This window comes from Labeo rohita, chromosome 17 (assembly GCF_022985175.1).
Source record: "Labeo rohita strain BAU-BD-2019 chromosome 17, IGBB_LRoh.1.0, whole genome shotgun sequence".
Taxonomy (NCBI): Eukaryota; Metazoa; Chordata; class Actinopteri; order Cypriniformes; family Cyprinidae; genus Labeo; species Labeo rohita.
The window spans coordinates 7,889,900-7,913,970 of record NC_066885.1 but is presented as its reverse complement, the minus strand read 5'-3'; the positions used below and the strand labels follow the sequence as shown (position 1 = coordinate 7,913,970).

General features: G+C 35.0%; 3 protein-coding genes across 3 annotated transcripts; 1 reads left to right on the top strand and 2 right to left on the bottom strand.

The window, feature by feature from the left end:
• Positions 1 to 1,178: 1,178 nt before the first annotated feature.
• Positions 1,179 to 12,575, bottom strand: LOC127179512 (F-box only protein 33). The gene is made up of 4 exons (XM_051133072.1): positions 12,018 to 12,575; positions 9,896 to 10,006; positions 7,148 to 7,815; positions 1,179 to 5,554 (listed from the first exon to the last, which is right to left on the bottom strand). The coding sequence occupies exons 1-4, from the start codon at positions 12,425 to 12,427 to the stop codon at positions 5,289 to 5,291; spliced, it is 1,455 nt and encodes a 484-aa protein (XP_050989029.1). The 5' UTR covers positions 12,428 to 12,575; the 3' UTR covers positions 1,179 to 5,288.
• Positions 12,576 to 15,097: 2,522 nt separating this feature from the next.
• Positions 15,098 to 17,407, top strand: fam177a1 (family with sequence similarity 177 member A1). The gene is made up of 5 exons (XM_051133078.1): positions 15,098 to 15,252; positions 15,615 to 15,794; positions 15,886 to 15,952; positions 16,033 to 16,130; positions 16,239 to 17,407. Exons 1-5 carry the CDS (start codon positions 15,184 to 15,186, stop codon positions 16,437 to 16,439), a joined length of 615 nt encoding a protein of 204 aa, XP_050989035.1. The 5' UTR covers positions 15,098 to 15,183; the 3' UTR covers positions 16,440 to 17,407.
• A 4-nt stretch (positions 17,408 to 17,411) lies between these two features.
• On the bottom strand, positions 17,412 to 24,065 carry ppp2r3c (protein phosphatase 2, regulatory subunit B'', gamma). Its single transcript, XM_051133074.1, has 13 exons — positions 23,858 to 24,065; positions 21,978 to 22,105; positions 21,563 to 21,667; positions 21,323 to 21,435; positions 20,703 to 20,800; positions 20,494 to 20,564; positions 20,274 to 20,406; positions 20,081 to 20,136; positions 19,565 to 19,640; positions 19,350 to 19,486; positions 18,716 to 18,853; positions 17,769 to 17,828; positions 17,412 to 17,672 (listed from the first exon to the last, which is right to left on the bottom strand). Exons 1-13 carry the CDS (start codon positions 23,922 to 23,924, stop codon positions 17,481 to 17,483), a joined length of 1,374 nt encoding a protein of 457 aa, XP_050989031.1. The 5' UTR covers positions 23,925 to 24,065; the 3' UTR covers positions 17,412 to 17,480.
• Between the last annotated feature and the right edge of the window lie 6 nt (positions 24,066 to 24,071).

Sequence of the window (24,071 nt, the reverse complement as noted above, 5' to 3'; positions counted from 1 at the left end):
TTCACATTTTAAGAAATGAGCAAGAACTTGCCTGCTAGGTATTGACACAAATTTTACAATTTGATTCAATTCTATTCTATTCTATTCATATCGATTACGATTTCAATTCAATATGGATTATTTCGGATATAGATCAGGTACAATATATGGCAAATAGGTAAAAACAAAACTATATATATATAATATATAATATATATATATATATATATATATATATATATATATATATATATATATATATATATATATATCTCAATCAGCTAATGCTGTTAGAGAGTCAGCTGGTACTACATTACTACAATATTTAAGGTTACAATTAACTGGTTTGTATACAAACACTTAAATTAAGTTTTTATAATAAAGTTCTTTACAATTACATTACATTTCTGCTCCAGTTCGTTTTTAAAAATGTGAACATTTAAATGGTGGCTGTCAAAAACTCGATGGATTTATTCAAACATAAATTAAAGGCAAATATTTAGAAAAGTGCTCCTCTCTAGAGTTCATTTCTAGCTGCCTAACAAGTTTATGGTCACCGAATATGTTTATTCTGTGGTAAATGTGACGTTAGGAGACATGTTGTTTACATACTGTAATATTGGCGTCTTTCCTCGGTTGAAACACTTAATAAGCGGTTACATAAGTAAGGATACAGATTTCGGTAAGTTGAACTCACTTTTAACATACCTTTGGACGCTCATTCCAGTTTATTTCGTGCTGAAACTGGTGTTAAAGTGGAGATGATGATTACTTCATGTGCGTTTCCGTTTCCCGCTTTTCTTTCATTCCACATTAAACGGCGCCAAAATGGCATTTATTGTTTAAATACTGTAATAACGGACAGAATTTGAATTCTGAGACTTTCATATTAAAAGTAACAAAGCAGAAAGGTTACTAGAACGTTCCTTTATTAACTCAAAACAGGCTAGACTAATCAATACCTGGGATTTGAGATTCGATATCGTTCCTTAAGAATTAAAGTCGATTAAAATCGAGAAATTCATATTTTTTATTCAGCCCTAATGCCTATGTGCATCCCTAATAAGCTCTAAAGTATTTTTTTAATTAGTAGAAATGGCGCTTTATAAGTGTAATCACTTATCAGTACATCAGAACTGTATTAAAAAATAATAATAATTAAAAAATAAATAAATAAATAAAAATCCAAAGAGGCAAGATAGATTTTTTTATGCTTTTATTTTACCGATTAAAAGAAAATGCATTCGTTCAACATTAATTCAAATCAACATTCGGCTGGTTTACCCAATATCTGTCAGTTAAGTTTTTCAAAGGTTTTCCTTCTTTATCGTGGAACCTCAAGATCACTTTTTCTCATTAAAATCTTCCCACCTGGCATGTTCACACCTGTGCCAGAGTACTTCCTGTTTGCAGATGTACATATAAAATCCAATGCTATGTGCTCACCGGAGACAAAAAAGTAGACAGAACACACCTGCCCAAATATTAAACATTTAAGATGGTAAAACCATTTTTGCAAAACAACAACGCTTATAAACTTTTTTTTTTTTTTTCAATGTTCATAAATAGAACCCGGACATGTGTTGCATAACAGTATATACACTGATATATATACGCATATGCATGTTTGTGTTATCTTATTTAACTCCCCGTTAAGTTTATAAGGTAGCAGCGTGGTCTTAGCACTGCTGGTGCCCCATGATGGCCACTTCTTTATTGCAAACTGTCCTGATTTTAAACAAATGCACAACATTCGTACCACTTATAACTGGGGCCTTCTGGCCAGTCTCATAGAGACCATGTCTGTAACCCACGGTCGCCCCTGAAACTGAGTTGGCTTCCGAAGAATCAAGATCTTAAAACAATAATAATAACAATAATAAGGCCAAGTATCATTGCAAGTTAGGTTATTTCCATTTGAGTGACAGAAATAAAAGGAAAAACCAAAAGAAAGAAAAAAAAACAAAGTTAAGAGCCATTGGATCGTATGCATTCCGTTTGCATAGTTTTTTTGACTTTGCCGTTAACGCAAGCCGACCAGAGAAAGAGGAAGAGAGGCCCGTGTTGAGCTTGGACCTGCTCGGACTGTTCGTTTTTACCAAAGGCTGGCGTGAGGTTGATAATAGGTAAGGTAGCTGTCAGAAAAACAAAAGCTGTAAAACACTGACCGTCTCAGATGGGGTCAAAGCAGCCCTCTTTCTCCCTACTACGAGATTGTGAAATGCATATAACGTTTCTGAAAGAAAAAAAACAAAAAAAACAAAGGGATCCAACTGAGTTGTAACAACCGACTGGTCGCATCGATCGCGAATAAAAACCTACGCTCGCTCTCAAATGGCTCAAGAATTTCATCGTAGGACCAGTCGAACGCTGATTCCAGGATCCCGCCCCTGCCCGAACCGAAACAGAACAGAATAAAAGAGTAAAAAAATAATCATCTCATGCAGACATTTGGCCATTTTAGTTTGTTTTTAACTCCCCAGTGGAATGTTCCTAACACGTCTCATAGCAGCTTATAGGTCTGATAGAACCAACCTTGATTTTCAATAGTTAAATTACATTCACTCTTCACAGTGAAACAGGTGCATTGTAAGAGAGATCTAACGTATGTTGACCAAAGCCACAGCACAGCTGTGGACCACCGCAACCAAGTCCAACCATTAGTACATTTATCTAATAGTAGTTGTCGTAATACGATAGTAGTAGTACATCTCGGCCCATCAGCCATTGGCCCTGCCCTCTGCCAGCATGCGGGCACTTCGAAAAAAAAGAGTCGTATCACCATTATCTTTGGCAGCTGACGCAGATGATGCGCTGACAGAAGTTATATCCAGTGACTTTGTTCAGAAGATTCTTCATTAATGGAAACTTTCATGGTGAGAGGCCTGAGCTATTGGACTCCGTTTTGTTTCCTCCACACGTCTAACAGTAACCCTGAGAATGGCTGTTTCCTGTTCACTGCTGAGGAAGTGGTACGCTTTGTACTGACACACACCTCCTTCTCTGATGGATGCACTTTTTGAACGTTTACACGACACACTCACTCACACATTGCAAAGAAAAACGAGACGAAAACACTGATGCTATGTCTTTGTAACGCTTGGTCGACCGGGAACGTACGGTGACGCGGGTTTGAAATGAAAGCTATTCTGGGTTTTAGGCACGGTATGAATGCTTTAGCAGTTTGTAACGTGTCGTACGCTGTCGTTCTCCAACTCGCGCCAAAACCGATGTAAAAGCTCCGAATTAAGAACACACTTATTTGAAGTTGAAATGAACTAATAAAAAACACAGAATCCCACTACTGGCACACGATTAAGAGCATTCCGACATATTCATTACAGCATGTTTGGCACCCATGTCAACGCACCTGAAAACGGCATTTTTAGTCTGTGGTTTATTCAAAAAGGGAGTGAACTGAACAGATTTTACATCCTTTTTGCCTCCTGTGCCGCCAACCACCAAAATCTGCCGTTTTCACCAATGTTGACATGGGTACCGCAATAGGTTGTAAACTTGTCAAAATGTAGTCAAGTTGGATCTCCGCTTCGCATTTATAAAATGTCGAACTACGTCAACTCTTCGTGCATGTGCCAAGAGTTGTTCGACCTCATTGGTTAACTGCTTCAAACCTTTTTTGGACCACAAACAAGATCATAAGCTAAACTGCCCCTCACTTTGCATATAAAGATAGTTTCATGCCGCGAAGGTTTGCTTTGGCTCTACGTTGGTTTTGTCATAAGCGCAGATCTTCCAGGAAGATTGGGGTAATGGCTTCCATTTCAAACCTGGTTTGGCTTCGGTAGTCGATACCGCCAAATAACAGGAAGTTCTGAGGCCTGACAGAGTAACGGTTAGCGAGGCAACTTAACGGTTCTGCTTCGTTATTCAAAAAGATATGCTCATGAAAGGGGATTCTGCAAAAAGCAAAAACGCTGCCGCTTTCAAGAAGGCTTTAGTTTAGACATTCACTTTTTTTTCAGCTATGCAAGCATTCACGACCTCCTTCGACTATGATTTTTTAAAACAAAAGAGCAATATATGTAAAAGCAAACAACACCTTGCTAAACTAGGGAAATTAGACACAGGAAGAAAAAATAAAACCAGCAACTTCTTTTGGAAGAGCTCTCTTTCCTCCAAAAACACTACAAAGTCTTGCCCTTCGAGCACGCCAACCCTTTGAACAAAGCTTCAACAAAAGCTTTCGACTGGAAAAGTACCGCAAGTGCAGGAATCCTGAGATATGGAACAAGCAAACGTCTGTCTCCCGCCAACTAATGCTTTACAGATGAAATACCACGGCCTGGATGCGCTCTGAAGTTGACGCACCTTGGTAGGGAATTACGACAACGTAAACTCCCAACCGACCGAGCCCGAGGCCATAAACACATTGATTATGAAGAAGTAAGGGGGGAGTTCAAGGCAACTGTGACTCAAGAAGAACAATTAAAACTGACGGAACAGCTGATTGTTTTCACTCTTACCAAAATATCATAACCTTCATCTTCATCTTCCTTGTCATATAATATTTGCCTACCTGAGACAGACGGGAAGGACTTCTTAAAACAACAACAACACACACAAGAAAACAAGAAAAAGAACAAAACACCTATGGCTGGGCCCAGATATTGTGCTGCAGGGCGGTCAGCATGCAGGTGTCATACACCAGACTGAGAACCTCTACGATTGGTTTCACCAGCAGAGGCGCGTCTACTTCCAGGTTGAGAAAAACCAGCGGGATCTGCGTCCCGAACACGTCGTTTCCACCAATCCTCGTCTCTGAATCGCAATTACATACTGAGGAACAAAGAGGAAGGGTCGTAACTGCTGTGGATCAGTCCTATCCCTTGGCTGGAAGACTAATCTCCCTATAAAAAGGTCAACGTCAATGTGGGATTTCGTCGTTGCAGAAGCCAAGAAGGATCAACTGATAGTTTGAGGTAACTCCACACTTTCTAGGGGGAAACCAACAAACAGACAAAGCGAGAGAATGAACAACTCACTGTACAACTTGTAAGCTAGCTGTATAAAAGCCCCTCTCTACCATTCACTCCATTAGCTACTAAACCAATACCCAACTCTACTTTCCTAGTAATAAGCAGGATATATAGATATAGATATAAATATAGAGCTAATACTGATTAAACACAGCACATATAAAGGATTAAATTCACACTACAAGAATAAACAAAAACAAAATCAAAAAGCAAAAGGAAAAAACAATGTGTAAAATGAGAAGGGCCCATTTAGTGAAAGATCACCAAGCACAGGGTTAGAGAGGGCGTTTGGTAACGGGGCCCGTGGTGCGTCTACATGCCCGCGCTGAAACTCTGCATCTCGCGGTGGAAGTGCTGAGTGGGTTCGTTCAGGACCACACTGTTGTCCATGGAGGGATGCCAGACGCGGCCCAAGCCCAGGGACACCTCCTTGACTAGATTGTGGACGGGGTCGCCCTCCATGTACACCGACTGGTCTGGGTCAAAGTCAATGCTCTCTTCGGACACCTCCAGGACTTTGAGGTTGGACCCACGCAGGCGAGAGATGGCCACCAGGTTGTGCGACCACACAGTGTAGCCTGCAGAGCATGAGAAGCAAATTAATCCAGAGAACAAGTACGGTAAAAGCTACTTTAACGACTGATTTTTGAAAAAAAAAAAAAAAAAAAAAATATATATATATATATATATATATATATGATAATAAAAAATAAATCATGTGGGTAAGTCAGATACAAAAACAATGTGTACTCCCATGTCAAAAATGTATTATTAATATCGCTAATTTTGTATTCAGATTGATGAATAAATAGATTACAGGATGATTTCATATTTGTTTTAGCTTAATCTATTAAATTCAGACAGAAAATAGTATGTTGCCCAGCTCACGTTTTAAATCCAGGAGCCATTTTGTTTTCCTGCTTGTCACCGATTTAAAAAGAGGGGAATTATTTAAAAACAGGAAAAAGGTTACAGAGCTGAAAAATTTAAGAAAAATTATTATACAATAAATTGTGTTATTAAATACAATAAAACAAAATATATCAATTTTATATCAATTATTTTTCCCCACACATACACTACCAGTCAAAAGTTTTTGAACAGTAAGTCATTCTGCTCACCAAGCCTGCATTTATTTGATCCAAAATAAAACAGGAAAATTTTGAAATAGTATTACTATTAAACATAACTCTTTTCTGTTTGAATATATTTTAAAAAGTCATTTATTCCTGTGATTTCAAAGCTGAATTTTTAGCATCATTATTCCAGTCACATGATCCCTCAGAAATCATTCTAATATTCTGATTTGCTGCTAAAAAACATTTATTATTATTATTATTATTATTATCATCATTATTATGCTGAAAACAGCCAAATACAATTTTTGCAAATTTCTGTGATGAATAGAAAGTTCAAAAGAACAGCATTTATCTGAAATTGAAATCTTTTATAACATAAGTGTCTTTATCATATCATGACCACATCCATTTAAAGCATCCTTGCTAAATAAAAGTACTTAAAGGAGTACTGCGTTTTGGAAGTTCAAAATCGGGGCACCATATCAGTCCATTATATGGAGAAAAATGCTGAAATGTTTTCCTCAAAAAATAATTTCTTTACGACTGAAGAAAGAAAGACATGAACATCTTGGATGACAAGGGGGTGAGTACATTATATGTGAATCTTTGTTTTGGAAGTCGACTTCTCCTTTAACTGTTTTACATATTAATAATAATAATAATAATAATAATAATAATAATAATAATAATAATAAACAAAAATGTTTCTTGAACAGCAAATCAGCATATTAGAATCATTTCTGAAGGATCATGTGACACTAAACACTGGAGTAATGATGCTGAAAATTTAGCTTTGGTCAAGGGAATAAATTACATTTTTAAAATATATTCAAAAAGAAAAACAGTTATATTAAATAGCAAAAATATTTCACAATATTATTAGTATTTTCTTATAAGAAAATACATAAGAACATAAGAAATAAAGAAAGACATAAGAAAAAAAAACAAATACATTCATGTGATACTTTACAAAATATTAAAATGTGTCTGAATAAAAAATTCTTTTGGCAGTATTATTAAAATTAAATTTCTCACGTCTCAAATCAGTAAATTGCCAAAGGCAAGTGAAAAAGTTTAAAAATGTCCACTTACCATGGATGATCAAGACAGCGAGGTGCACACACCGCCAGGCAAGGAGAACCAGCGGGTCCTCGTTGCGGTTGACGCTGAGGTCTGGGAATCCAGCGTCGTCTCTCATCAAGATGAAGTGGCTGAGGGTTTTGTGGTACTGCTGCGAGATGAGCTCCACGACCCCATCCGTCACCAGTGTGCTGTAGCTGTCCAGATGGATCCGCTCCAGTGGCACGCTAGGCTTCAGCACACGCAGAAGATCCTGGCTACACACATCCATCGCCATGATGTAGACACGCAGGTTGGTGCTGCGACGGACCAGGGCTTTCCAATCATCCTCGGTTGCGGTACCATCCAAAGGCTTGACGTCCAAAGCAGCGCCGTTGAGCAAGAGGGAGAGGCGGTGGAGGGGCGCTCGGTCACCGCCGGCGAGGAGACGGCACGTGTCTGAGGTGAAATCGCAGAAGTCTAGCGACAGAGACCGCAGGTTAGTGAGCCTCTCCAGTTCGACGGTGGAAATCAGGCTGGGCAGCTGGTTGTCGATCAGACTGAGGTGCTCGAGAGAGCTGGTGCTGGGGTTGGAAAGCGAGGCCAGAGAGCAGGGAGTCACCACACCTAGCATGAACGCAGACGACAACCACTTCAACTGCCTGCTATTGGACAGGATCTCTTCAAAGAGCTGCTGAATCCTAGAGGAACAGATTGCAGTAGAAGACATTAGAATCAGTGCAATACGGCATTAATTTTTAAAGTTCAATAAACTTAAAGGCAGCACAATGAGATAACAGCACTCACTATCATTCGCAAGTTTGAGGGCAGTCATTTTTACTTTTAAATATTAATACTTTTACTCAGGAAGGATGCATTAAATTGATCAAAAATAACAGTAAAAGACAAACAGTTGAGGTCAAAAGTTTACATCCCCCTTTCAGAATCTGCAAAATGTTAATTTTCGCAAAACAGGAGAGATCATACAAAATGCATGTTATTGTTTATTTATTGCCTGAATTAGATATTTTACAAATAAGATGTTTACATATCTCCCACAAGAGAAAAATAATAGTTGAATTTATAAAAATGACCACGTTAAAAGGTTTATATCCTCTTGATTCTTAGTAGTGTTGTTACCCGAATGACCATAGCTGTGTTTTTTTGTTTAGTTATAGTTATTCATGACATGCACAATGCATTAACTTTTTGAATTTGAAGATCAGGGTAAATGTAACTTATTTCATCTTCTGGGAAACATGCAAGTATCTACTGTACCCTCTGAAGTGCCATACTAAATGAAAAAATATGATGTTTAGGTAAAATGAGAAAAACGTACACAGTTTCGTTCTGTTCAAAAGTTTTCACCCTCTGGCTCTTAATGCATTGTTTTTCTTTCTGGAGCATCAGTGAGTGTTTGAACCTTCTGTAATAGTTGTATATGAGTCCCTCAGTTGTCCCCAGTGTGAAAAGATGGATCTCAAAATCATACAGTCATTGTTGGAAAGGGTTCACACACACCAAAATGGTAAAAGCAAAGAATTTGTGGGACCTGACAAACAGCAGGCAATTTAACTATTCAGGACAAACAAGGGACTCATGAACAACTATCACTTGGAAAAAATAAATTAATTAAAAAAAAAAAAAAAAAAAAAAAAAAAAACATTCATGTAGCAACACAGTATTAGAAGTCAAGGGGATGTAAACTTTTGAACAGGGTCATAACCTTTGCATAAACCTTTGAAAAACAGCTTAATTAAAGGTAAAATGCTTAATTTCCTAAAGGTTAATGCTTAATCAGAAAACTAAACACTGAAATAAACAAAATGTAGAAATGTCATGTAACATACAACAGTTTTTTTGTATTCATTGTTTTCAGTAGCAATACTATTTTTATACAGTAGGAAATATACATATATACACTGTGCAGTATGCTAGTATTCAAATCTGAACACAGCCCAAAACAAACATTTGCTTGTTTTTTAATGCCACGCCAGCTTCCGTGGCTATTTTCATAGTGAGAAATGTTTATGGTAACACAACATGTATGGCTTTTACAGTCTATTTATGCTAAAAATTCCAAAACTATATTTGGCTTAACTTTGTTAATTTCTTCAAAAGTGTTAACCGAGTAAAAAAAGGTTTCTCACAGGGTTAAAACCAGCATGATCTAATAAAACCTGCTTCACAGATCAGTCCAAAACTCACTGAGTTCCTATTAGGGCTGTCACCAACGATTATTTTAGTAATCGAGTAATCTGACGTTTATTCTGATGATTAATCGAGTAATCATATAATTATAATTAATGTTTTTGTGGTAATAAAAAGAGATCTAAGTGAACAAAAGCCTTTAAAATGACTTAAAATGCATATAATAGCAATGAGGCAATAATAATTAGTTTAAATAAAGTATCAAAAGCAAGTAATAATATGGTTTTGTGGAACAAAGCTGTTAAAATGCACAATGAATTATAAACAATAGAACTAATGTACATTTACTGCATGATCTAATCCTTGTTTCCTATACTTGTTTAAATGGGTTTAATATATCATGCAGCTTTTAGAAAACAGTCACTTCAAAATGCAACCGAGGATTTTCTTTAAAATCGGGTACTCGAATCGAGCAATCGTGACAGCCCTAGTTCCTTTAGCTAGAACTAACACGACAGTCAGAATATTTGCAAAGCCAGCTTCCTTGATTAGATTTCTTCTGCTGAGTTTGCCATTTCAGTAAAAGATTGTAATCAGTTTACATGAGTGAAAGGTAGCTTTAAAACATACTCTTTCATTTTCTTGCCCCCTTGGTCGACTTGGCTGAGGTAAGAGCTATCTAAAATCCCATCATCCTGAAGAATGCATGTGTCCCCATAGAGACTCAGCTTCTGGAGGTTTCTAGAGAGGAAAAAGAGGAAGTGTGAGTCTCACGTCTTGCAAATGTAAACAAACTAGAGCAAACAAGCAATAGATATCGGATAATCCATTTTCAATCCACACATGACTTGAAATCACATGATAAGGACTAGTTCATTGTGATACCAAACTAGAATTCAGTGTACAAAAACACTGTCCCTGGAACTTGACAACTACAGACTATTATGTATTAAACTTGTTTAAGTGTCTGATACAAGAATCAGTCAATTAATTATTAAACTCTCGCTACACCAAAGAATCTATATTCAGCTCTTTTTTTGGTTCTTTGCACATTTCAAACTAAAGCCTGTTGTTTAAATGGCAAGTGCTGGGCTATGAGTCCCTCTAGTGCTTTTCTATTGTGCATAAACAGAAATGCAGGTTACAATCAGCATCAGGAAACATCATTAAACACAAAGCCAGTCTTGTTGTTTTGTAAGATTCTAAAGATTCTGTTAGAATGTTAACAATGCAGTAAGGCTTGTGGGAGTCTAGACAGTGGTTTTAACATTTAGCCCTCAGAACTAACTAGCATGCGGTTTATGTAAAGTGCTTATTCTTTCCAAAAACAGACTAGTTCCAAAAGTAACTAGAATGTTTTTCAGTTTCACTAGCAAATATTCATTAGTCACAGTCCTCCCATTACAATTGCTACTAGTCACAAATTGCAATTTTTGTCATCAAATTAAGGATAAATGCTTTAGATTAGAATGTATTCCACTTGTTTTACTAATAATTATTTTATTTATTAGGTACTAGTCATTTTTTTCATTATTAACCAAAATATGTTTGCCTAGTAGCAACTGAATAAATAATATATTTTGGTTATTTTAGAACATATTTAGTACATAGTACAAATGTTGCTGGAATAGCTAAAGGTAACATTTTTGTATATTTTATTTTCTTCCATTTCATTATATATACAGTACCAGTCAAAAGTTTTTGAACAGTAAGATTTTTTTTTAAGTTTTTTCTGCTTACCAAGCCTTCATTTATTTGATCCAAAGTTCAGCAAAAACAGTTTTCTATTTAAATACATTTTAAAATGTCATTTGTTCCTATGTTTGCAAAGCTGAATTTTTAGCATCATTCTAATATTCTGATTTTCTGCTCAAAAAAATGTGTTAGAAAATAGCTGCATAGATTTTTTTCAGGTTTCTTTGATGCATAGAAAGTTCAGAAGAACAGCTTTTAATCTAAAATAGAAATCTTTATAAAGTAACTGAAGTCTTTATAATAACTTTTGATTAATTTTAAGCATCCTTGCTCCAAAAAAAAACGATCAATTTCTATCATTTCTTTCCAAAATAAATAAATAAATAATTTTATTTTAGATAAATGCTGATCTTTGGATCTTTCTATTCAAAAAGAATCTCGAAAAGAAAAAAAAAAATTACCCAACTGTTTCATGTCTAAAAACAAGTACTAGTAAAGTCAACCAGATAAAACTGCAGAGATAACAGCAACAATTTGAATACAGACTAGTTAAATAATAATAAAAAAAAAAAAAAGTTATCTGAACCATAGATTCCCCCAGAACGCAATGGTATTTAAATAAATAAATAATATAATATAATATAATATAATATAATATAATATAATATAATATAATAAAAAAATAAATGAAACAAAAAAATAAAAATTGCCACTATCGGAACAATGACTAGTACTAGATTACAATGAAGAGGTACTAGTGAGACTGAGAAAGATATGAGTCATTATTGGATTACTTACTAGTAAATTAAGTATTATCGGCAATATACAGTACTAGTAACAAAAATAGGTACTAGTTAGTTTGGCGTGTAATAGGTGGTGGTAGCAGTTTAGTTAAGCACAAAGCAGGCAGCCATGCGATGCTTGAGACATGAGCGTTACGTAATGCGCAGGGTTTGTTTATGGCTGCTGGTGCTCATCAAATGTAAGCAAAGCAAAACAGCCCAGAAAGGTGTAATGTCAACACCAACGCATGCAAATCGTGTCCAGATCCATATACCTGTTATTACGCAGACTGCCGAGCACACACAACACCTGATCCAAATATGTCACCATCGCATCCTTCGCGAACTGCGGGTCGCTCTCGACGGCTTCCATTCCGTGCTGCAGCGGGCTTAAGTAGCCGTCCAGCGGGGCGAACTCCAGCTGCAGCTCCCGCACGAAGGAGCCGAACTTGCGCATGAGGAACTCTAACCGCGGGGTTTGTTCTGATCCAGATCCGCCGCCGTTGGATCCGCCACCGACGCGCAGCTTGAGCTCCGTCCACAGCGCAGGGTAGAAGAGACACTCCCTCCAGCGAGAGCATACGGCCGAGGCCCGGAGCTTGTCTCGGTCTGACAGGAAGGAGAAGATGTGAACGATAAGCTCGCTGGGTAACGCCAAGGCTCCGACGCTACTGCACAGAGCCATGGCAAGAGGCTGGAAAGATGCTATGAAGATTAAAAACGTAACCGTTACACAACTCCGTGCCTCTCCTCTCCGCCCTGCTACTGCGCTGAGTGAAAACAAACAACTGCGCGATAAGCTTTGCTTTCAATACTACTGGATCAGTCCACTTTTGATTTCCAAATAGGGGCCGCAAGAAGTCTATCAGCGGATAATGCGCACGTCCTGATCGAAAATTAAATGTAAATATATTATATTCAAACGTACATACTATTAGACACAACTAGCGTCTGGTAATAGTTATTTAGCTGTTTGTTTTGTGTAATGCATTTTTAGTCAATTAGGTGGTTGCAGTGGTTCCTTCCGAAAATGCCTTATTTTTGCCATACAACGAGTGGCCGAAAGAGGGCGCAGGAATTTTCCTTATAACCACTCCACCAATTTCTGATCTCTTTCGGACGCTTTTATAACTGGAATCAAGTAACCATGTGCAAATGGTAATATGGGAAAAGAATACAAATTCTTACCGTATTTGGGAAATATTATATACATAAATCAAGATATATGGCAGCTGTGCCAAATGGTAGGCTATTCTCCGTTGACTTAAAAATTTAATGATACATTTATTTTTAGTTGCAAGATGAAGATACGTGACCCTGGACCACAAAACCAGTCGTAAGAGTCAATTTTTTGAAACTGAGATTTATACATAATCTGAAAGCTAAATAAATAAGCTTTCCATTGAGGTATGTTTGGATAGGTTTGTTAGGATAGGACAATATTTGGCAGAGATACAACAACTTGAGAATCTGGAAGCTGAGGGTGCAAAAAATCAAGTTGTCTTAGCAATGCATGTTACTAATCAAAAATTAAGTTTTGATATATTTACGGTAGGAAATTTACTAAATATCTTCACAGAAGATGATCTTTACTTAATATCCTAATCATTTTTGGCATTAAAGAAAAATCTATCATTTTGACCCATACAATGTAATGTTGGCTATTGCTACAAATATATTTGTGCTACTTAAGACTGGTTTTGTGGTCCAGGGTCACATATAATTTTAATGACTTGTATGATTTCACTGTTGGAATTCATTAAAAAAATAAATAACTAAATACAAATACTGGAAAATAACTTGTAGAGACCTGAAAAGAAAAAATGGCATATTCTAATAAATGGAGACTTGTAGATATGACTCCAAAAATGACTTTAGGTATGAAACACAGGGGTTTTCAATCAATCTGATGCCAGGGATCCCTTTCTTAAAATACAAAGATTTAAATATTTTTATTTGTATTATGATTATGCTATGTGACAAAAAATGATATGTGACCCTGGACCACAAAACCAGTCGTTTTTGAGATTTAATCTCTAAGAGATGAATAAATAAGCTTTCCATTGCTGTATGGTTTGTTAGGATAGGACAATATTTAGCTGAGATGCAACTATTTGAAAATCCGGAATCTGAGGGTGCAAAAAAATCAAAATATTGAGATAATCGCCTTTAAAGTTGTCCAAATGAAGTTTTTAGCAATGCATATTACTAATCAAAAATTAAGTTTTGATATATTTAAGGTAGGAAATTTGCTAAATATCTTCATGGAACATTTTACTTCATATAAGGAGTTTTGACCCATACAATGTTTTGTTGGCTATTGCTACAAATATACCCGTGCTACTTCTGGTTTTGTGTTCCAGGGACACATATAATTAAAAAAAAAAAATGTTCTTTTAAATTAAATTAAACCATTGGCTGTATGTTGTTCTAAAATAATCCAGGAAAAATTTACTTTGTAAACAGTGTATGTTTTACAGACTCTAGCTTACTGAATTCAGTTTCAATTATACTTAAAGCGTATAAAGTGTATAACAAAATGCATAACAGAAATACATTAAAAAAACATGAAAAAGGTACAAAATGCCTGAGTAAGGTGGTGCTAGCTCTCATTTATTAGTCATTTCAAAAACACTACTGACAAGTTTTACTGGCAGTGCAAACAACAGTAAGCCATTCTTTTTTGATTGGACTTGATCTGGGTGAGGAAAGAGAAATCAGTCTTGGTAATTATTTTGTGTTAAATTATAATCCTGTCAAAGATTAATCACGCTGACCAAAATGAGCCTCATACTTGCAGAAATAATTAACACATTAAAAGATGAAAGAAAAAAGGTTAAAGAAAATATTTTAATTAAAGGATGAAGTAGGAAAAGAAGTAGTGGCATGTAATGATGCCTAAAACATGAAATCACAGTATAACTACAGTGTGCTTATGTAGTCGATTATGTTGTGAATACTCCAGAAGAGGCTACATTTTATATGTTTAACTAGAGATAGATATGAAATCATATTTAAGCTTAAGTACGAATACAACTACAAAATGAGACGATCTCACATGCTTGAAACTACATTGAAACAGAACTAACATCCATTTGAAAAATTCAGTCAGACTCTAAAAATCAGAATTGCAAGATGTAAACTCAGAATTCTCAGAAAAAAAGTAAGAACTGTGAGATGTAAACTCAAAATTCCGAATAAGTGTAAATTGCATGTGATTTACGTTATGGAATCAGCTTGGATAAAAAAAAAAAAAAATCAATACTAATTTATATCTATCTTTTATAGTTTGTAAAATTTTCAGGGTTTTACCGTGTTTTATAACGTTTTCTATTCTGATAATCTATTTAAATAGACGTTGTTTACATGTGACGTCACTTCCTGCTTGACGCTACTAGGAGGAAGAGCTCGAAGAAAGCAACAGAAAGGGCTGAAGAAGACATGGCTGAACTGTCACTGTACCTCACAAATGTTAACGTGTCTCTAGGACAAACTATGGACACAGAGAAGGTAAAGTCATTTTTTAATATAATAAGTGAGTCGCCATGGAATTACATACTTCGTTTCGATATAGAAAACGGTCGAGGTTTATCATTCTACTTCCTTGTTCGTTACTCTAACGATGAAAGTAGTTTCATAACAAACATAGGCCCAAAATAAGGTATAAATATGTAATACTATAATTGATATAGTATTAATGATATATAATATAATAATGTGATGTACGGAAGTCTACGTATCTAATTTAATTGATAGAATATTAGTGAAATATAGTGTAATGTAGTTAATATACGTCTATCTATCTCTGTGTAAGAGTGTGTAATGTTCTTGGTAAATTAAATTTAAGTTTATAAATGTATCTGCTGGTTTAGAGTTCTACAGTGGTGAAGGAGTTTGAAAGTGTGGAACTTGGAGATCTGAGCAAAAAGAAGCCAAAGATTCCTCGCAGAACAATCTACTTTGCATCTGGTGAAACTATGGAAGAGTACAGTACTGATGAAGAGGAGGAAGAAGAACCAGAGAAAGCGAAAACTATAAGCAAAGTGGATCCGGTAAGTTGCATCAAATCATTAAATATGAGTCTAATTGCTTTAGCTTTCGTAACATCTTCAACTTATAGTCGCTTTGCATCTCTGATTATAGTCAAAGCTAACCTGGGGTCCATACGTCTGGTTCCAAATGTGGAGAGTGGCAACCTCAACCATCTCAGGTAATAAAACTGTTTCCAGCCTATGCCATTTGGTAGTACAAAAACGGTCCAAAATTAACATTTCAACCCAAAAATTACAGTTTGTGACTATCTTGGAGAAAAAATGGCCTCGCTGCTGGGAATCACGACACCAAAATATCAGTACGCAATTGATGAGTACTACAGAATGAAGAAAGAGGTACGTGCACTGCTATTATAATTCTACAGCCTTCACTTATTAGCTGATATTCTTAAAAGATTTGAACAGCATTCACATAGTGAGACCCTAACAATGTGTAATCCGCAGGAGGAGGAAGAAGAGGAGGAGAACCGTCTCTCTGAGGAGGCAGAACGTCGTTTTGAGGAGCAGCACAATCAGGAGGGCCAGCAGCCAAAGATCGAGCAACCAGAAGGAACTGCTTCTTTTGTGAATGTGACCTTTGAACTGGAGCAGGAATCACATGCTACACCTGATGTAAATAAAGTGCCTGCCCCCATTCCCTCCTAAAATACTGTTTAGTTGATTTGAGCACGTTAGATGGTTGTTACCATATTTACTATGTTAGGTTTCATTTTTGGAGAAGAAACTTAATCTTACATGAAGTCGAACATGAAGGTAACATGTTGTTTATGCATAGCTGACAATGATTCTGCTAAGAACACGGAACTGTTTTAATAATCATTTACAAAGATATACATATAAATGTGGAAGCTTATTTTTGACACGGAATAAAAATGTTTTTAAAAAGGTAATTGCAAATTTACACCTCACAATTCTGACTTTTTCTTAAAATTTAAGTTTACATCTTGGAGTTCTGTTTTTATACACCTAACCCAAATTTTGAAAGAAAAAAAATCTGCAACTGCAAAATATAAAAAAAAGTCACAATTGTAAGTCACAATTACCTTTTTAATTTTTTTCTGTGGTGGAAATAATGTTCCATATAAAACCTCTCTTGGTCACTACAACAATTCATTGTACATTTTAATAATTATAAACCCCTAAAAGGCTAAACACTATAACAACTGCATGGATTAGCAATCTCTTACAATGCTGTAAAATGTGAGTACTTATAATAGACATTTCTATGTTACTGATAATGCTAGGAGTTGTCAAAAATCACGTAAACTGTCAGATGGGAATATTCCCTCTTTCAAAAGTCAGTGTTTTCAGAGCTGACAACATTCAAGAAGTTATTTTTCTAACCAAATATTCTTTTTATGTGAGCACATTATTGTTTGTGTGTATGTAAATGTGTGCTTTACCCATTTGTCCACTCCCTGACATACACACACACACACACACACACACACACACACGAAAAGCATTTCATTTTGAAAAGTGTGTAATTTATTTGTGTACAATAATTTTGTATTATGTAGGTGACAACACACCTAGCTTTCTATAATGTAGGTGATAAAAAATACAGTTTGTTTTGTACATATTACTTAATAAACTATTCAATATACAACTGAGCTAATCTGTGTATTTCTCTTGGCTGAAGTAGCACAACTGGTCCAACAACACAACTTGGTTTGGCAACAGATGTCATGTGTCATCTAAATCAGCTGTGTTGCTGTCAGTGTCATTAGCCACCAGCACCTCTCTGTTCTCGTAAGTCCAGAAGCCGTTGAGGTCAATGAGGATACTAGTGACAGTATCACCCTGACCGCTGTTCACCAGGTCCTGTAGTGTGATCTTATAAGGATCCTTAGGCTTCACCATATCAAATATTTCATCCTGTAGACACAGAAATGTAATCACAATTTCATGACTCAAACACCTACTTCCCTACTTGTTGATAGATTGCTTTATTACTATATAAAGGCCATTTACCTTAACATCCTGGAAGGAAACTGGCTCCTGTCCATGGATTTTCATCTGCTCCTGAATGGCCTGATAGCACAGATGAATAGGTTAGTTTATGCTTAGTGTAAATATATAAAATACATATTTACAGTTGAAGTCATAAGTTTACATACACCTTGCAGAAGCTGCTAAATGTTAATTATTTACCAAAATAAGAGGGATCGTACAAAATGCATGTTATGTTTTATTTAGTACTGACCTGAATAAGATATTTCACATAAAAGATGTTTACATATAGTCCACAAGAGAAAATAATAGTTGAATTTATAAAAATGACCTCATTGAAAAGTTTACATACACTTGATTCTTAATACTGCGTTTTTTCTTTTTGTTTAGTGATAGTAGTTCATGAGTCCCTTGTTTGTCCTGAACTGTTAAACTGTCTGCTGTTCTTCAGAAAAATCCTTCAGGTCCCACAAATTCTTTGGTTTTTCAGCACTGTGTATTTGAACCCTTTCCAACAATGACTGTATGATTTTAAGATCCATCTTTTCACACTGAGAATAACTGAGGGACTCATATGCAACTATTACAGAAGGTTCAAAAGCTCACTGATGCTTCAGAAGGAAACACAATGCATTAAGAGCCGGGGGGTGAAATCATTTGAGTCACTTAGGATCATTTAGCTAAAAACACAGTATTAAGAATCAACTGTATGTAAACTTTTGAACATGGGGCATTTTTATAAAATCAAGTATTATTTTCTCTTGTGGACTATATGTAAAATTCTTCTATGTGAAATATCTTATTCAGGTCAGTACTAAATAAAAAATAACATGCATTTTATATGATCCCTCCTATTTTGGAAAATAAATAACATTTTGCAGATTCAGCAAGGTGTACGTAAACTTTTGACTTCAACTGTATATAAACGCAAGCAAATTTTTTGCTTCATTTCAAAAATGTTTCCTTACCCTGAAGAAGTAGTTGAGGGCAAATACATTGAGATAACCTTTGTTTTCCATGTCCAGCAGTTTAAATATATACTGGAGGGCCGCAGGCTCTTTTCTGTTCTCTAGAGCCAACACAAAGTCTAAATAGGTCTTGTAGTCCTAAATGGGGATGTTGAAAAAAAATGTACAAAAAAAATGCATGTTTATGCTTTTAGATACTGAAAATGCTGATGGATTTCCTGTAGGAAACTCCATGCATATAAGAATATTATGTTTTTTCATGTTCAAAATATAAAAGTACACTATGGTTTAAAAGCTGGGGGTCAGTAAGATTTTTTTTCAAGAAATGAATCATGGTTTCCGCAAAATTATTAAGCAGCACAACTTTTTCAACATTGATAATAATAAGAAATGTTTTTTGATGACAATTAATGAAAATTAAGCTTTGCCATTACAGGAATTTATTATATTAAAAACAGTTATATTAAATTGTAATAATATTTCACAATTTTTACTCCATTTTTGATCAAGTAAATGCAGCCTTGGTGATCATAAGAGACTTCTTTCAAAATCTTACCAACCCCAAGCATTAGTGTTTTAAGGGATTTTAACTCTTATTGTAATGCAAATCATTGATTAAGTCAGAGGGTTATACCATTTCACCATCGTAGGTTAAGCATTCCTGATAGACGCGGTCTAGGAAAACGCTAGTTAGAGTTCCTGTGCCATAGCGAGACAGCTCTTCCTTACTGAGCATCCCATTATGGTCCTTATCCAGGTTGAGGTACTGACCTGTAAACAGGACGCATGATGATTAACACATGAGATTTAACTTGTATAACATTGTTTAAGTATATTTTGCAGGCATACCATAAACTCGAAGAGCAGAAGGTGCAGAGAACCAGTTAGACTCCTGACTCTCTTTGGACAGCTCCTCGTCTCGAAGCTATAAATGAATAAATCTGATTAGCACAATATCATAGATCCTGTTCTTTTGAACCTTCTATTATTCCAAAATATATCAAAATGTTCACAAAAATATTAAGCAACCACTGATGATAATAAATGTTTGTTGAGCAGCAAATGAGTAGAATGATTTGTGAAGGATCATGCCACACTGAAGACTGTAATGAGTAATGATGCTGAAGATTTAGCTTTGTCATCACAGGAATAAATGACATTTTAATCAGAATATAAATTAAAATAGAAAACAATTATTTTAAATTGTAATATTATTTCACTATATTACCATTTTACTGCAGTTTCAAACATGCAGCCTTGGCATGCATAATTCTTTAAAAAACAGAAAAACTCTTACCGATACCTAACTTTTTAAAAGCAGTGTATAAAGATATTTATACATAAGCTCGAGCAAGAATACACTACCTCAAGTAGGTCATCCAGGAAACTGCAAGCCAGAATGTCCTGAATTTTTATCTTCCCTGCAGAGCGAGTACAAAACATTACAATGATTCTTTTCATTCCAGTTTTTCCACAGGGTAAAATTTAAATAATGTCTGCAGGTGCTCTAACTTCAATTAAAAAGCAAATTGTAACAGCACAAGCACAGGAGGATTACCAGTATGTAGAGGATCAAGGAAGAAGAAGAACTTGCGAACGGCAGTGCAAACATAAAACGAGTAGAAGGATTTCTCCAGGCCATCTAGTTGGGGGAGTGTGGGAATTAACTCTAGAATGTAGTTCTCCAAATCCTGCAGAAATAAAGTGTTTATGTTAAACAATAACAGTGATTTAAAAAAAAACAGTGGTTTTTATGAGGGTAAAATCATATTACTTACAGATTCACGAAGATAACCCTGACCTGCTACATCATAAAGACTCAAACCAATCCTGGTTTGGTGCAACCACACTGCCAGAGAAGAAACGCAGATGAATGTGTGATTCATCTACACATCTGTATTACTATGTTTAGAGTCATTTAAACACTGACATAATTAACTGACATCATGAGATGAGAACGCAATGAGAGCACAGAATTTAAAGCTACCTTTTCTCATGACATAGTTGAAGAACTGCATAATTGATATCCTCCCATATGGATCATTATGAAGCAGTTTGGCATAGACTCTGGCGGTGAAGAAAAGCCTGATGGGGTGTAATGATCACGAAATAAACATCAGTGAGTCACGAGCAGTGTTCACCTATGAATTACATTGACTTAGAATAGTTATCAGCTCTTCATACTCATGGTGTTGAGTGAAACTGATCACTATCGGCTCATTTCATGTCAACTAAACCAATTGTCTGATTTTGCTAATTTTTTTCTGAAGAAAGACAGACATGCATAGTGATGAAAGCCCCATAATATTATATGTCATGAATGAATATTTACTGAGTAATTCACAATTTTTTTATGGTCAAAATGATCATTTTCACCTGAGATTCAGAGCCAAATTACAGGGGGTTAAAAATGACTTCAGAAAAATGGCAGAGATTGTAAGGTCTGTTAGTAAAATCTGTTGACTTTAGCAATCTTTGTTGCATTATGTGCCAGTTATGGCTTTGACAAAATGTTAGCAAAATCAAAAATCTGAGCTGGGGAAGTTTTTGAAATTTGGTTGTTTTTGACACGGAATGACGCTATACACTTTTCTATGATGTACTTACTTGCATTTGGCGCCCGCTTTTTCTCCAACCTTTAGGAAACTTTCATAACTGATCATGGCCTCGTCACCGGTGGTGGGCGGCACTTGATGCTTATCGAGAAGAAACCAAAGGTTCTGTAGAAAAGGGAAAAAAAAAACATTTAGAAGAAGAAAAACAAAACACAAACACATTTAATAATTCAACTAAAGCAGATAATGACTATTTAGTTTGGGACATAGGCCCAATAAAATGTTCTCTCACTTGTAACTCTTCATTGTCCAGTAGTTCCCGGCTTTTCCTCTGGAGAAACACTGCCCTCGATTCTTCTCTGAGTTTTTGCAGCAAGACTTCATCTTCTGCAGGAAGCTGATATGAAATATTGAAGAGTTAAGATTAAGCAATTAAGCAGCACAAGTGTTTTCAATACTGATAATAATAAAATGTTTATTATGCAGCAAATCAGCATATCAGAATGATTTCTGAAGAACCATGTGACACTGAAAACTGAAATTTAGCTTTCATCACAGGAATAAATTACATTTTAAAAAATATTAAAATAGAAAACAGTTCTTTTAAATTTTTATATTTTACAGCATTACTGTTTTTACTACATTTTTGATCAAATAAATGTGATAACATTGTCTTGTCATTACTGATTAGAGCATGATCAGCTCACCCTGTAGTAAAAGCGTGGGATGTGTTTAAATGAATCATCTTCTCCTTTTTCACCTCCTTTCCATTCAGTATAATACTTGGTGAACAATTCAGTTTCTTCTACTTTCTTCTCCTCCTCCGTCCTGCCATCTGCTCAATACAAACAAGGATTTAAACACACACATTATGATTATTCACACTGTACAAACTTCCTCCATATTTTACTATGCACAGTAAATTTCAAAGTAACCATTAGCAAAAAAATGGATGGCTTCTCGTTACCAGAGTCATTTCAGCTATGTAATACATGTTCATGTCTCCATCATTATGTCTTAATATACTAGATAAATTACTAAGCATTTAAATAATGCTTAACATAAAGGTAAAGCTTGTTACACGTTACATTACTTACTATAGTAATAATAATAAATTATGCATAATTACATTCAACGAACCATGTACCAAACCCTAAACCTAACCACATAGTAGTTAACTATTATTACTCAGTACTAAAATATATAATTACACTGCAACAAGAACATTGTAAAAAAGCGTAATCAAATATTTTACGATTTTACAAGTTTTTATTCATCACAATATTACAATTAAATAAATAAACAAATACATTTACAAAGGCAAATTTACAATACCAGTCAAAAGATTTTAATGTTTTTTTTAAAGAATTTTTATTTAAAGAGTTTTTATTTGATCAAAAATACAGCAAATGCAGTAATATTGTGAAATATTATTACTATTTAAACTAACCTTTTCTATCTGAATATATTTTAAAATGTAATTTATTCCCGTGATCAACACTAAATTTTCAGCATCATTACTCTAGACTTCAGTGTCACATGATCCTTCAGAAATCATTATAATATGCTGATTTGTTGTTCAAGAAATTATTATTATTATTATTATTATTATTATTATAAATACTAAACAAAAAAGTGCAATTTTTTCAGGTTTCTTCGATGAATAGAAATATGCATCTTTTCATTCATCAATATTCTTTTCATTTTGGGAAAGAACTTATAGAAATTAATACTTTTATTTATCAAGGACGCTTTAAATTGATCAAAAGTGATGATAAAAATGCTGTTCTTCTGAACTGTCTATTCATCAAAGAAACCTGAAAAAAATTCTACTCAGCCATTTTTAAAATAATAATAAATGTTTCCTGAGCAGCAAATCAGAATATTATAATGATTTCTGAAGGATCATGTGACACTGAGTAATTATGCTCAGAATTCAGCTTTGAAATCACAGGAATAAATTACATTTTGAAAATTATTCAAATAGAGAACAGCTATTTTAAATAGTAAAAATATTTCAAAATTTTACAGATTTTTCTGTACTTTGTATCAAATAAATGCAGGCTTGGTGAACAGAACAGACTTCTTTAAAAACATTACAAATCTTACTGTTCAAAAACTTTTGACTGGTAGTGCAATTGTCTAAGCTTGACCAAATGATACTTCTGAAAGTCTGGTATAACCTTTAGAAGTACTTCTATAAATTATAACACGAATATAGAAATTTTTCAACAGATTTTGTATAACAGGAACTACCCACAGTGGACAGGGTTACTATGGTTTCTATACAACAAACTATATATTTGTCCAAACTAATCCGTAATCCTTTAGTCTTCTAATATAAAGTATTTAGTATAGTCTAAATCTACAGCATTTCCACTAAATATAAAGTTCACCACAGTTAGACTTACTATAGTAAAATCACGGTACATTTTCATAAGCGACATTTTTGTTCCTTCTAGAGTGATTATACCAGTTGACTGGGAGATTTATATACAAATGTATGCATTTTGTGTTATTTAAAACCTCTACTTTATCTTGTTTTAAATCTCTATAGTTACTGATTAGCTAACATTTATCATCTTACCTTGTTTCGCAGAGGCGAGTCTCTTCCGTAGTAAATCTTTCCAATGTGCCGTTTTATCGTTCGCCATTATTAACGTTATTTGATCATAATATATTTAAAACTAACAAAATTACTATTTATTAAACAATTGCAGTATGTTTGAGTAGCCAAGGCGGATGTTCAACTGTTTACATCTCTGACCTAACGGCGCATGAATGACGTAATCGACGTGCGA